We start from the raw sequence: 14,205 nt of genomic DNA, 5'->3' as shown, positions 1-14,205 counted from the left end.
GAAGAATACATCCTTATCTGTAAAATATTCAACAAGCATACAACACCAGCAACATTTGTCCTTAAGATTTATTTATGTATACATGTATATACTCAATTAAAAAGTATAAAAAACAGCTCTGTGAAGAAATACAAATCTACCCATTTCGTAAGTCTTCCCACTTATATACATATTTTAATAAGCTTCTGGTAAACTTTTACTCTGAAAATGGGGCATTCCAAGAATTTATAAACGGAATCTCAAACAGGATCTCTGTTACATTCAGCTGAATACAGGTTGTGTAGTCTTAAAGGTGTGGTACTACCTGTTCTTCATCAACAGCATACAGCAAGGGGGCATGAGAACACAAAAAATAATCCACTGTTTTCTTTGTTCAATGATCAAATTCCCAAAAAATATGCAAAGAAGCAAGTCTCCTTTAAACCGTATAGACAAAAACACACCCAACTTGTTACAATTATTGACATAATAAATATGTAGCTGTTTAGAAACAAAGTTTAACAGTCTTTTCCAGTATTGTTTCCTGTTACATCTTTGAAACATTAGAATTTTGAAGAAGTTGAAGAAAAATGTCTCTTTCAAAGAAGAAACATGAAACAAAGACTTATTGTTTTGTTTTCACTTTCCTTCTTGCATCCTTATGTTTCTTCCGGCATTCCTGAAAATATTTAAATTTTAACACAGTATTATGAGAAGTTTCTCAATTCACCTCTTAGTCTCAAACATGTTTTTTTCCATGCACTAATGTAGCTGGTGCTGTGCAATACAGACATTCATTGATTTACCAGACCAGACACCACAACATGAAGTTACACACACTGCTATGTTAAAAATCTGTAGTTCCCTTGTAAAGTTTCAAGCCCTTCTGAAATTCCCAAATTTATTTTTAATGCAAATTAAACAGATAAGCAGCCCCATTCCCTCCTTACACTGAGCTTTCAGCTAGTTATCAAGTAACAGATGTTAAAATACTCACCTCAAGCAATAATCTACGTCTGTCTTCCCAACTATCTTTTTCTTCGCTGAGGTCAACTGATCTACAGAATAACTTGGGGCCCTCTGCACAGAACAAAGAACAAATTAATGTAGTTAATGACATCTGAAGGACATCTTAATGTCATGTAGTTAATGACATATGAAGGACATCTGAATACGATGTCCTTCATAAATTTCACATGCAAAATAGTAATAAAGTCAGAAGGCCTGTTGTTTTCCACATACTCTACCCTTACCCCCACAACACAGTTGATTGAAACAAAATGTGTTATACATTACAGCCTGGCATACTAGAGAAAAATTAAAGGCAGCAGCAGTTTTCTTTATTATGCTGTAATTACAGTCAATCAGTATCTGTTTCATTAAAGGCTCATCGGCATGATTCCATGCCTATCAAAAAAAAATTTATGCCTGTTACAGATTCAGAGCTTGATTTTAACAAGCACTGTAAATCAGATTCTCAAGCTGGAAGATAACAGTACAATAACTATATTAGCTACATAACAACTTTTACATACACTTTTTTTTTTTAAACAATCAATATATTAACTTGTCTCAGGAAATGAACATAATTTAAAGTTGTCCTGACAATTGCATAAAATACCAGAAGCAACTATATTTTTTTGTACTATGAAATTCATTATATTCACACTCACACAAAAGAAACACCACAAAACACGTTATGTAGGATCAATAACCATATGGGTATAAACCCCATTATACCTTTTAAGCGTTCATCATCTTTGGAGAAGAAGAATAACCTAGCACTTACTGCCTGAGGTAAAGAGGAAAACCTAGAAAAATACAAAGAAATTTCAGTGTCATAAAAGTTAGTCTCAAATTCCATTAACACAAATTAAAGCTGCAATGCTTCACAGAAATAGCATGCACTGAAATGTAACATTACTCCACAACAACCAAATACAGCCTTCTGTAAAGAAATGTGCAAGAACACTTGGCATGTATTTGACTTTTGGCCAAAACCACTACCCAATTAAGTTCTCATGCACCAACCCAGAAACTCAATTTTTACATTCAACTTCAAAACTAACAGCAGAATTTTTGAATATTATGTTCTGTGCACTAAGGAATGGTTTCCCTAAAAAATTTTTTAAAAATATGCACAATGAAGATACTAGCTTTCCATGACTGGATGGATTGATGCTATTAAAATTCTCATAGCATCATCTACTACCAAGATAACAAATAAGAACAGAACTTGCATTTCTTTGTCCCTTTCACTTTCTGTTGCCTCTGGTTCATCATCATCCTCAGAGCTGCTGTCTTGGAAACGTGGATCTTCTTGCCAGCTGACTTTTACAGGTTTTATTGTTTCAATTACGTAGGGCTCTGCAGTAGTAGCACAACAGAAGTCAGTTAACTCACCTCCTTGCCAGTAAAAAATTCTACTTAAGAGTGAAATAGTTACATTGGAAACAACAGATTTGTGCAGGACAAAAACCTCCCTTCACAGATTCTTCTATGGTTCTTTGGACAGGTATGAACGTAGTTTGCTCTCTCTAATATTAGTAATTCATCCCCTAAACACACAAGTAGTATTAACACAGCATAGGGAAAAAGTGCACCAACTCCTTTTGAAGCTCACTGTTAGGGCCCATGGTTCTGATCAAGTCACTCTAACCAAACAATTCTTATTAACTGATTTGGGAGTAATTGTGACTGTTCATATTTTAACTTGTAGAAGATGGAATATAAGCTTCCTTTCACTTTCTTACAAAGTTCCTTTATTAAGAGGCTCACAATGCCTTAGCTTATTCTTTCTGTGCATTCAATCACACTGTTATATTCACATACATGTTCCTGCCTATTAACAGACAGGGAGTTGCCAGAAGTTTAGTTTAGACATGGTAACTTCCATATGCATCTGAGCTATTACAGCCTCCCTCGGCCAAAAGGACTGAGGTTAGGGGTACTCTCTTCTTTTAGTGTATAAGCACAGTATCTGTGCAGGACTCATCAGGCCAGAGTAGAAAGACAGCTCTTCCTTATACTGCCTCTCTCTGGCAATATAAAGCCAATTCCAAACCCAGAAGTCACTAGACAATGGTGGGGGGGAGGCGGAAGAGGGGGGACAAAAACAAAGAAATACCACCACAAAAATCTTACTCCAGTGAAAGAACAGAAATTTCTAATCTGGAAAAAGGACGCATTTGCTGAGGAAGAAAGCAAGTTCAAATTATCCACATCACACAATTTGCACTACAAAAGCCAGACTACTGATTTTCTTCTTTCATGGCTTCCACATGACACGCATGATCTTTCTGAAGTCAAGTTAAACAAAAATCACAAAAATTATTGTAGCAACCAAGGTATGTGCAATAGGGTCACACCTATCTTTTTGCTTTGTGTCAACTCAGCAGCAAGCACAGTGGTCCTGCAACCCGTGAATAGGATTTTTATACAATATAAGCCAATAGTTATTCATAACAAATAATGTAAGACACAGTGTTCGAGTATGGTTCTCAATGCTAAGAAGTTTGTGAAATACAGACTACATCTCCTCACAGGTATTTTCCACATTGTTCTAGTGAGCTCACACGTTGCTATACTGACCTGTATCACTGAATTTACCATTTTTGAAGTCAGCATTACTGATTGTTCTGTTTTTTATGTCAGTTAACTTCAGTCTCTTTTCCTACAGTATTTCTTATGAAGGTATTCAATATCATTTTTTTCTAATCTTCATCACACATTCAATTTCCTTACATTTGAGTTGCTTTTTTGTTTTTACCTCAATAATACCCCAATAATCACATCATTCAGTTTCAAGCTTCTATGGCTACAATACAGTTAAGTACATGGAACTGTTCATGGATCTTGGGGTCAACTCTAAGATCTTCTCTGCTCATAATGCTCCCTAAATTAAGGGATATTTTATTTATACTATCTTGTTTTATATGAATCCTGATTTGACTTGTGTACCATATTTTTTTCCTCGTATATTTGAGAAATTCAGTGGATGACAACTTTTTCCATCACTGTTCAAAAAATAATTAAATAGTATTTCCTTTTCAAAACATTATCTCTTGACACTATCCCTTAAAAAATGGGATGCAAGCATGAATAATTGGGATTAAACTACAAAGATCTTGGCAAGTATAAAAGACCACCATAATGATTTTGCATTACTGACTTTAGCCTTTGAAAACCCTCTAGTTTCCAAACCTATAACATGCTATGTAATTCCTGTGTCTGACATAATCAACTCGTTCAAAAATCTATTATTACGTATATTCTGCTATTACCTTCTTTTACGTGTGACTGATCCACATCATCAAAGAAAGAAAACTTGAAACCACCACAATTCTGAGCTGTGTTACTCCCATCATCAGGTCCCAGGTTGTCGTGTGGGGTGGATTCCTCTGCTTTATCTTTGTCCCAGGGTATTTCTTCTCTTTTTTCTGGTTTGCTCTTTGAAGATCCAAACAACTCTTTTAAATCAACAGCAATATCATAATAGATTTCTTTAGACACTTCAGGTAGTTTCTCACTCTCCTCCCTCTTCTTCTTTCTCTTAGCTTTACTGAAATCAGATTGTTAAAAGATAATGAAACAACATACGTGTTTTTAAAGGAAAGGTTCCCCAAGAATTTCAGAAATAATAGCAATTATAATAGCAATAGCAATTAATAGCGAGGCTGCTTATCCGAACACATCAATAAGTAGATCACTTAACTACATTTTTTTTTCCTTCTCTTTCTTAGCAGTTCCAAGTTCTGGCAACAGGATATTCCAAGGTTTATACGCCAGCATGACTGTCCTTTGTGTTCAGACTTTTAACCTCTTTTTTTCCACCTTATACAATTTGCCCACCTTTTGAGGGTGAGCAGCGGGGAGGTGCCTCAGGTTTGAATGCATGAAAAGGCAGCAACACTTCTACTTCATAATGAACTAAATTCTGACTCATCATTTAATACATAACAGTATCTGATCTAAATACTATGATATTTGGGACAGATTTCTTTTCTGGCAAATTAGAATTTTACAGACAATGCTTTCTCCTCACAGATTTGCAAGTCTCAAAGTCCATGACTTGAAGCACAGGAAAGCCTGAAGGTGAGAAAGGAGAACAGAAAATAGCACATGGGGAGTAGGGAAAGTATTATGTTACTTGGTATTGGTATAGGCCACAATCCTTATTTCAGCAATAACAGGGAGAACTAAGGAAAAAACAGCAGTATGTGTAGGTTTAAAGTCTTATTTTTTGCCGTTTTTGAAAGCCAGCCTTCCAGGGAAAGAAACATTACAATGATAGGTACCAAGCTGTACTATTACCTCTCTTTTTCTGTAGTATCGGGTTTCCTTTCAAAAACCGCATGGTCCTGCCTTGTGGGATCATAGCGGAGGGCATTAATATCCCTATAATAATAGAATGGGGAAAAAAAAACAGCAAGAAATCACCCATGAGACACTACAAATGGTCAATTGAAAGCTACCCTAAACCTTTACAGTTAGATTCAGATCTAGAACTACTTCTTTATCAAAAAAAAGCTCCAAACCAATCCAAAATCTAACTGACCAGAAGATACTTTTTAAATGCCTGTGCCTGTCTGGTTCAGGAAAAGTTATAAACGGAATCAACTTTAATCTAATTGTATAATATTTAATATAAAACACACTTCAAGTTGAGCGTTATGCAGTAGAAGCTTATATCTCCTCAAAAGATAAACAGGTGGAGGCATATCAATAGATATCTATTCGTAGATAAATATACCAATGTTGCTGTGTATTCCAGTACCAAACATTCCACAAAGTCAAATAATTCAAGGAAACAGAGTAGCATGTTCACCTTCCAGTATGTAAACGTTTTGGGGAACTTCCAGATAGAGCAGTCTAATGTTTAGACTGACCCTTATGCAGCCTTACCACAATGCAGGAAGACAGCCATGTACTTCCCCTCCTCTCCCTCAATTAATGCTTACAACTTAGTTAACTGCTTTTAAATAGGTATGCACTATATCATTAACTGGGTATTAGAGAACACCAATGCAATAAATATTTCCTAAAATTATCTCTGCGGCTGTAGAGATCATTTCCCCCTCTGCTAGTCTTTAGAAAATGCAAGAAAATTTACAAAGCAGCCATAGATCTAAATATGATTGTGCAGTAGTCACAATATTTTGCAGCCAGAAGTCAATTCATGCCATTCCAGTAACAACTGTCTGTAAAAGCTGACTGACTGCACATTACTCCATTACACTTAACTCTTAATTTCCACCATTTCAGTCCACAGCCAGACGTAACAAATTACCGATCTAATGAAGACATTTCTCAAAAGCAGAAATACAGATAAGCATAAAAAGAAAAAGTCTCCACTGCAAAAGAAGATTCATGTTGTCCCTTGAAAGAAGGATAACTCATTTTTCATGTGTAGGCCAGAGAGAACAATTACCTTCTTAACTCCTATGGAAGTTATGATCTAACCTACTGACCTACTGCCTAACTCACATGTTCTTTGTCTATCTTATTTAAGTTTGTCTTCACAAAGAACAGAACTATCTCACACAGACAAGGACTTATTAAAATATTAATTCCCAGACACAGTAAATTTTCTACAGTTGGATTGTTGGAAAAACCATAAGCAGTCATCCCATCACTTCTTTTTTACCACAATGATAATTACCAGTTACATAATCTACCAGGACACTCAAGTTGGAAACTGAATTAAAAGCTAACTTCAGATGCACACAAAATCTGAAGGCTGAAGGTCCTTCAGTAAACTAAGAAACTTTAGTTGGGTAATATTGACAAAAATTAAGCCTCCCCAAAATCCCTTCTTCTCTGATAAAAGATGGCCCATACTTGAATTTCTTCGCATTTGTAGCCATTTTAGTTGGTTTGGCGTGTTCCAAGTCGACATTCAAGAGGCTTCCCAGTATTTGCAGGTTTCTCTTTTTCTCTGCAGCAAGTTCATCCTCCTCATCTGCCTTCAATGTATTTGTTTCTGCTAATAAGTTAAATGAATAAATAAGTACATTTTCCCCACTGTGACTGAAGTAAATCTGTAAGTCTGTGAAATTCAATGTATAACGTTATTACAACAGTAGGAGAGCTCATGCAAATTGACAGGGCACTTCCCTTATCTTAAAGCTACTTAGAGGCTTTCTTCCTTGCTGTGCAACTAGTCTTTGAGTAGCAGTATTAAGGACACTTATTTCATGTGAAAATCAGACCAGTTATTTACCCTGTTCCCTTTTTTGTACAACCGTGCAACAACTCCGGCAGTAAGAGAGGCTGTACAGAAAATCATTTAAGCAAAGGCAGTAGCAGAACTTGGCAAAAGATTAAATTTCAGAAATAAATTCTGAGCCATGAGCAGCAGGTTAACAATTTGTTAGGGAAAAAAAATCTTTAGAAGGCTTTTTTTTTTTTTTTTTAAATAGCAGAAAAGATGAAAAGGACCAAAAAAAAATCTTTCTGACTGCTCAATGGAGAGCACAATGACTACAAAACCAACAGCTGAAATTGATGTAAAGGTCAAAAAGTTTATTTTAGTTATGTCACCTTAAGTTATTTTCCTTAAGAAAAATATGGGCAAAACATTCTGGCATCAGCCTGTATTAAAAAGATAATTTCAAATGTTGACTTTTTAACAAAATTAATATTTAATTTAGCTATTACAAATGCTTTTGCAGCATATATATTTGAGAAAACACAACTACCAGAATACCATACGTATAGCCACAGCAGTTTGGCTGTTTACTTTGAAGAATCACCAGAGAAACAAGAGGTTAAGGAGCTTCTACAAGCATCCAAAATTAAGGCTCCATTATACACCTCTAGTATTACTGTTAACCAGGAACAAAGTACAAAGTACTTAGGGATATGGTTTAGTGGGGACTATTAGTGTTAGGTCAGAAGTTGGACTCGATGATCTTGAGGTCTCTTCCAACCTAGAAATTCTGTGATTCTGTACAAGCTTACCTTCTTCTTCACTGTCACTTTCAAGGAATCGAGCATCCATACGAAATCTTTCATCTGTGCCAAACCGGGATTGCAAATTCAAGAGCTAAATAAAATGAAAACCTATTAAGTGTTGGAAAACAAACCATCAACATATAGTAACCTTTCCCCCCCAGTGCTATAAACACAACATAGTAACAACCTTTAAATGTTGATGCCTTTTCCAGAAATTCCTCCATAGTCAAAAACAACGACAAGATCAGAGAACTGTCCTCACTTCCCAACACCCATTTTCCCCATAGCTACTGTTCCCTCTTTTTAAGAGAATTCCATTTTAAGTTTGTCAAAATCCTATTCAGCAAGAATGCAAACCTATGTATTACATATTTCCAAAGTGGCGTTATGGAGTCTTACAAAAAAAAATAAATCGCATTAATAGATTCACTCACTTTTTCACCAGCTTTGCCTTCAAACTGGGGTTTAATTTTGAATCTCTCATCATCTGTATCATCTTGCTCATCTTCACTGCTTTCAAAGAGTCTTCCAGAAGTTTTAGGAGCAGACTCCTATGTTAAACACAAAGAATACAGAAAAGGAGACGTTTTCACAACTATCGGAAAATAATTCAGTAATAACTTTGTTCTTGTGCTTTTCAATTTATCTGAAAAAATGCATTGCTAGAACAACCAGCTAACTTACTGGCCCACGCATTTCAAATCTTACATTGTTTAGGCATTTCACCATTTTGTTTTAGTTTTCCATCAGAAGGGTCTCTTAAAGAAAGATACCGTACAGGGACTCCAAATACAAATGAAGATACATATAACTTAAAAACAAACAAACAAACCAAAAACACAACTTAAGTATGAGGAAAAATTAGAGAAGAAGATTTTATTTCAATAGTAAAGATGGCCTAACCTTGCCTTTTTTTTTTTTCAGGGGGCGGGGAAAATACAGTCTGAGGAGTCTGCTAAATAAGGTGTTGATTAAATAAGCTTTAAAGATGAAGCCCCACACAATTTCTTTGGACTCAAATATCATTTTAAAAACAAGACACTTCATTAATCCAGATTTTTTGTCCAGTGTTGGAAAGAACAGTAAGACTTTCTACAGTAATACCTTCCTTTGACCGAAAGCAGTGAAATTCAAAACTACTTATGCTCTATAACCTAAATATTCTTTTTCTTTTAATCAAAGTTAAAACATCTTGCATAGAGATCTCCATCTCCTTATAAGGTTTCAAACATCTCCAACTTTGTCAGATGCACAGTCAATTCTTTGTAACCTGTTTCATGTTGGCTAAAAAAGAATTACTCCTATTAGTTCAAAACTTCTTCATTTACTTTTTTCTATCACCACACTATGAAAAATAGTCTTCAAAACAAATGGCACAGTCATATCCATATGAAACTTCTTCACACAATACTGGACTTTTTCTTAATAAAACTTACTTTTTCATGCACATTTCCCAAACTCTCATCTTCCTTCAAGATCTCATCCACTTCAGCTTCACTTTCCACATCCGAATCAAATGTGATGTGTTTACGCTTGCTTTCTGGCTGGCTATCCTACGTAAGAATAAAACTGTCAAGTTAAACGTTAAATACTCGCTACACTCACACAGAAGTAACTCGGATATTTCTATGACATTACAGGAGGAATCTACGGTTCCTTTTGCACCTCTAGAGACAGCCCAGGAATTAGATAGGCAACATTCTGTACGAACTCTGAAAACCGGCAATATTTAAAAATTTAATAGGGGAATTCTTGATCATACTTTAAAATAATTTATTTTCCCTTTGATTTTACTGTATACTATTCAGATAAAAGTTGTGAGTGTAATTACCAGATTTGAAAGAGCTCCTTGAATGACTTTCTTCTGTAATTCTCTCTCTTTCTGTCTCTCTTCTAGAGCTGCCAGCCTCCTCTGGTTATCCTGCAATTGTTTCTTTTTCGTATTAGACTCCTTTGAAGCAGTACCATGAAGTTCCTTATTTTCCAGGAGACTCATCTTCTTACTTTCACATTTCTTAACTTCACATTCTGAACTTGTGTTGCTTACAACCTTCTTCATTTTGTTTGAAAGCAGTTTTGGGCTTTTCAGTTGTTGTTTCATGCGTTTCTGCAACACTGCAGTGTTACCATCCACGTCACTGCTCTCACCTTCACTGTCACTGGTGCTAGGAGCATCATCCCCATACTCTAAGTTTTGGTCTTCCTGCAAATAATTTGTCCTTTTCCTCTTTCCTTGTAAACGTGGCTTGCAAACAGGCTGATCATTCTCATCTACTAAGGAGACAGCATCTGATAACTTGTGCTGTTGACAAGGCTCACTTTGTTCATTTTCCTTGCTGATATCAAGGGAATAAAAACGATGGTTCTTGGATTGCCCTTCAGAGGGCTTCTGCCCACAATAAGGAATTGAAGCTTCAACACCTAAACTTTCTACAGGCTTCTTTAAACCAGCGCTGTCCTTAGTTAACTCTTTTTCACAAAGGGACCGCATTCCTCTGAAGGGCTGGTATTTCAAACACGAACCGTTTTGTCTCTTGGAGCTTTCCTCATCAACATTCTTCTCCCCTTCTAAAATGGCAGCAACTATATCTTCAGGACTGATGCACTTCTTTTTAACTGCAGGGGGAGTTCTAGAAAGTTTTGTTTTACATGTGACGTTGCCCTTAGCATTTTCTTTCACGCTGCACTGACTAGAGCTCTGTGCGTTATCCAGTTCTTCGACTGATGTCCCAGAGTTCTCCGTAGCTAATGCTTTTAGGTCATCTAATGTGAGGTCTAGACGGTAACAGTTTTGCATCATGGATTCGTAATCAGAACTGATTTCAGACTCCCCTTTCTCAGACTCTGAATAAGAGCTTTCACTATCGCTTGTCTTTGTTGTACTTGGCAAGGCAGAAATTTTAGGTTTTCTTACTTTCCCTTCTCTTAGAGTTCTGTGGGTTTTCGGTGAGGAGTCATTTGCCAAATCACATTTTTTATTAGTTAGTATTTCTTTCGTTTCCACCACTGCCAGTTTAGAGTCTTCTAAAAATGCAGTTTTCATGCTACTTGGATCTGAACCTTTACTCTCAGCAATAATCTCATCTGTATCTGCTGAATCATAACCATTATCACATTCCACAGTCTCTTTCTCTTTATTATTTCCTTTGACAACTTTCTTTGTAGTGTCTAGATTGCCTAAGGACCAGTGAGTATTGTACTTTAACTCAAAATTGACTCCAACAATTTCCAAGTGGTCACCCTCAGTCTCAATGTCTGCTTGCTGTCTTTCCATCCCTTTCTTTACCATCGTTCTAATTTCCTCCTCAGAATCAATGTCACCATCAGAAACATGCATTGTATTATTCTGAGAAGAAATCCTAGAACTATTGGTTTTATCTGATAACGAGCCTCGCCCTGGTGTTCTCCTATAAAGACTGCTTGATGGAAGCAATTCAAACCCCTCATTGGATTTGGTTTTTGATCTTTGATCTAGCTGTGAAGAGCTTGTGTTTTTTGAATGCGGCCAGCACCCAGAAGGGGGCGCTGCTGATCCATTCACACCCTCACTGTCCAGTTGTCTCAGCTTTTTAGGTTGTTTCTGTGTTACAGGGAATTCTCCTTGCCTCTTCTTGCTTATGCTGTCATCTTTCTCTTCCAAATACCAAGTAAGCTTGGATACAGGAACTACATGCGTCAAGTCTTGCTCCAGCTTTCTAAGGTTGTGGCAGTATTTTGATGGGTCATATTTCACAACGTTAGTCTTAGTTAAGGAATAAGAACAATACAATTCTTCCAGCAGAGACTTCCAATCTCTAGGAACAAGCTAAATTCTAAGTGAAAGGACAATGAGTTCTTTTAACGGTATGACAGTATGCCTTTAAACAAAGGACTTGCAATCTAAAAAAAGTTATTCAAATCACACAGATTTATTGCAAGATTTACTTAAGGGACTCAGTAAATCAAAACTAGTAGTCAATGTGAAGACCCTCAAGCAGATAAGCAGAAACAGTTACCCATACAACAAAAGAAAGAAGAGCATGGTGTCTATGCCCAACCAGAACAAAAAGGATATTTTATTTTTTTGTTGATTCCTAAGGCGAAGGATGGGTAGGACTCTACCAAACTTACCCACAACCCAATTCTGAAAGGAAAGAGAAATAAATTCAGTATAAAACAAAACAAAAAAAGGAAATGAAATAAACCTGGAGAAAAACAACATGTACATTCTTTGGTAAGAAAGAACCATCTGTGATCTATTTATTTTTTGTTTCCCTTAGTAAGATATTTTCAGTGTGCAACTTAACCAGATTCCTTCTTAAAAAAAAATCACAACAAAAAACATACAATAAGACCAATAATTATCTACGACCTGCAAATAATGACAAAATACAACCAAATTTCTTTACAAGTAAGATTCTTAATATAAAGCTTCTGGCTTATGAATTAACAATGGTAACTATATGGACGGTATCACTACTCCTTCGCCTTTCTTCCCCTCCCAAGTAACAAATTCAAAATCCCCCACACTTTCCAAAAATCAAAGTGTAGAGTAAATAAATTTAAAATTTTGTGGTAAATGTTTTTGTTGCCTAAGTTTGCATGCTCAACAATTTTGTTCAGTCTTACTTTTAAATGTATTGAAGCACAGAGAACAGCCTGACAGCCCAGCCATCCAAAATGTATATGCTCTATAAAAATAAATACATATGCTCTTTCTATGCTCTTAAGACTGACATGAAGACATTCAGGCATTAAAGGGTCACGAAGCATTTATTAATTTAACTTGACAGAGGACTGCATGATCAAGATTATTTCTAGTCATGACAAAGAACGATAAAAATATCCTGCTTGTCTACATGTAAGGCATTTCTTTTGACTACTTCACAAAGCTGGATTGTCACACTTACACAAGTTTCTTTACAGACAACATAAAGATTTGACAGGAACTTAGATGTAATAAACTTGTGCCCAATTCTGTTTTTTAATTCTCTACAGATCTACCCCACCATACCTTATGGTCTGGCACCTCTGTACCTGGTACTGCTTTCATGTGAAAGTCTACAACTCCAGCCTTTTTCAGAGATTCCAGCAAAGACGTTTTGTCGTTTCTCTGTGTTTTTTCTTTCTGAAGCCTCGCTTCCTCTCTCTCCATAGCAAGCCTGTACCAAAAAGTACATCACACCTGTAAAAAGATCTGCCTGTGTTCTAAATTGTAACTGGCAGTGACCATCTCCCATAGAACAGTAAGCATTCACTACTTAAAGAAATAACATATTTCTGATTATAGTTGATCTTTAAGGGAAAATAAGTGCTAATATGCATCAACAGTCCACCAACATCAATAAAAATTAGAAAGAATAAAGAGTGTAGCAGATGCATAAAGCATTGCCATAATATTGGTAGTTAAACATAAAAAGGGTAACTTCAGTAAAAACATACGTTTGTTTCTTGATTTTTACCTATGCAAAAAGCTTTCTTTGGCCAACTCGACTTGCAGCATCCCTCCTTTCCATTTGGCTTTATTTAAAACTGATACACCTGTGAAACAAGGAGACTAGAAATTAGTATCTTCTACATTAAAAAATTCACTTTGAACTTAACTATGCCACCTTCTACAATAGCTTGAGGTTTCTTTAGTATCATCTTATACCACATTAGACATTTGATTTAAGTTTGCATATGAAAAGTGTAATATCCTATTCTTAAACAAGGACATCCACATCCAAAACTAAAGTTCTGAGATGAGAAGTGTTATTCAAGTCTGTACAGTTCAGTTCAAACACTGATGTGAAGATTCAAATACATGTACGATGAAGTTTCTATGCTAATGTCAGATAAACTCTTCTGTACTTAACTTCTTACTTATTTTTGTAAGATACAGTTAATGAGCACAAAAAACAGTTAGGAAAACCGTTCTACTTGGAACTTAAAGAACTGCTGGGTTAGCTTTTAGTTGATCTCAAAGAGTTGATCTCTTCATAATGGCTGTATTCTCTAAATACAGGGGCACGTTACCGTTCCCTCTCTTTAGGTAAAGGTACCTTCATCTGGTGTTTTACTGCTACATACATGTATTACACAGGTAATTTTATAACTTCACAAATAATTTTGTAATCCACCTATTTTGGAATTTGTAAGACTGCTGTAACAGAAGCACGTTTATGGAAACTCATTCTGGACTACCTTTCATGTCGAGTTTCTTCTACTGTTTTATGAACTCCGCAAGTGTTTGAAACACATTTCCTATACTTTTTGATAAAAGGGCTAGAACAAACAAATAAAATCACC

At 35.9% G+C, this 14,205-nt stretch overlaps 1 protein-coding gene across 9 annotated transcripts in view; it reads right to left on the bottom strand.

Moving 5' to 3' along the window:
* NOL8 (nucleolar protein 8) overlaps positions 1-14,205 on the bottom strand; it is a 50,509-nt gene that overhangs the window by 34,836 nt on the left and 1,468 nt on the right. For 5 of the 9 annotated variants that reach the window (XR_014696564.1, XR_014696565.1, XR_014696566.1 and 2 more), the window contains exons 4-16: positions 13,377-13,455; positions 12,929-13,076; positions 11,990-12,058; positions 9,767-11,671; positions 9,372-9,488; positions 8,370-8,486; positions 7,942-8,026; positions 6,820-6,964; positions 5,293-5,376; positions 4,263-4,540; positions 2,220-2,346; positions 1,720-1,790; positions 977-1,059 (exon numbers count right to left, since the gene is read on the bottom strand). Coding sequence is in view for 5 of the 9 variants with exons in the window: in XM_084531479.1 (XP_084387605.1) it covers positions 977-1,059; positions 1,720-1,790; positions 2,220-2,346; positions 4,263-4,540; positions 5,293-5,376; positions 6,820-6,964; positions 7,942-8,026; positions 8,370-8,486; positions 9,372-9,488; positions 9,767-11,671; positions 11,990-12,058; positions 12,929-13,076; positions 13,377-13,455 (3,308 nt within the window). In the remaining 4 variants the exon portion in view is untranslated. Of the gene's footprint in view, positions 1-54; positions 659-976; positions 1,060-1,719; positions 1,791-2,219; positions 2,347-4,262; positions 4,541-5,292; positions 5,377-6,819; positions 6,965-7,941; positions 8,027-8,369; positions 8,487-9,371; positions 9,489-9,766; positions 11,672-11,989; positions 12,059-12,928; positions 13,077-13,376; positions 13,456-14,205 lie in introns of those variants that run through there. The other 4 variants (XM_084531475.1, XM_084531476.1, XM_084531477.1 and 1 more) reach the window with 2 other exon arrangements.

This window comes from Aythya ferina, assembly GCF_964211825.1.
Source record: "Aythya ferina genome assembly, chromosome: 10".
NCBI lineage: Eukaryota > Metazoa > Chordata > Aves > Anseriformes > Anatidae > Aythya > Aythya ferina.
This window is presented reverse-complemented; position numbering and strand designations above follow the sequence as displayed.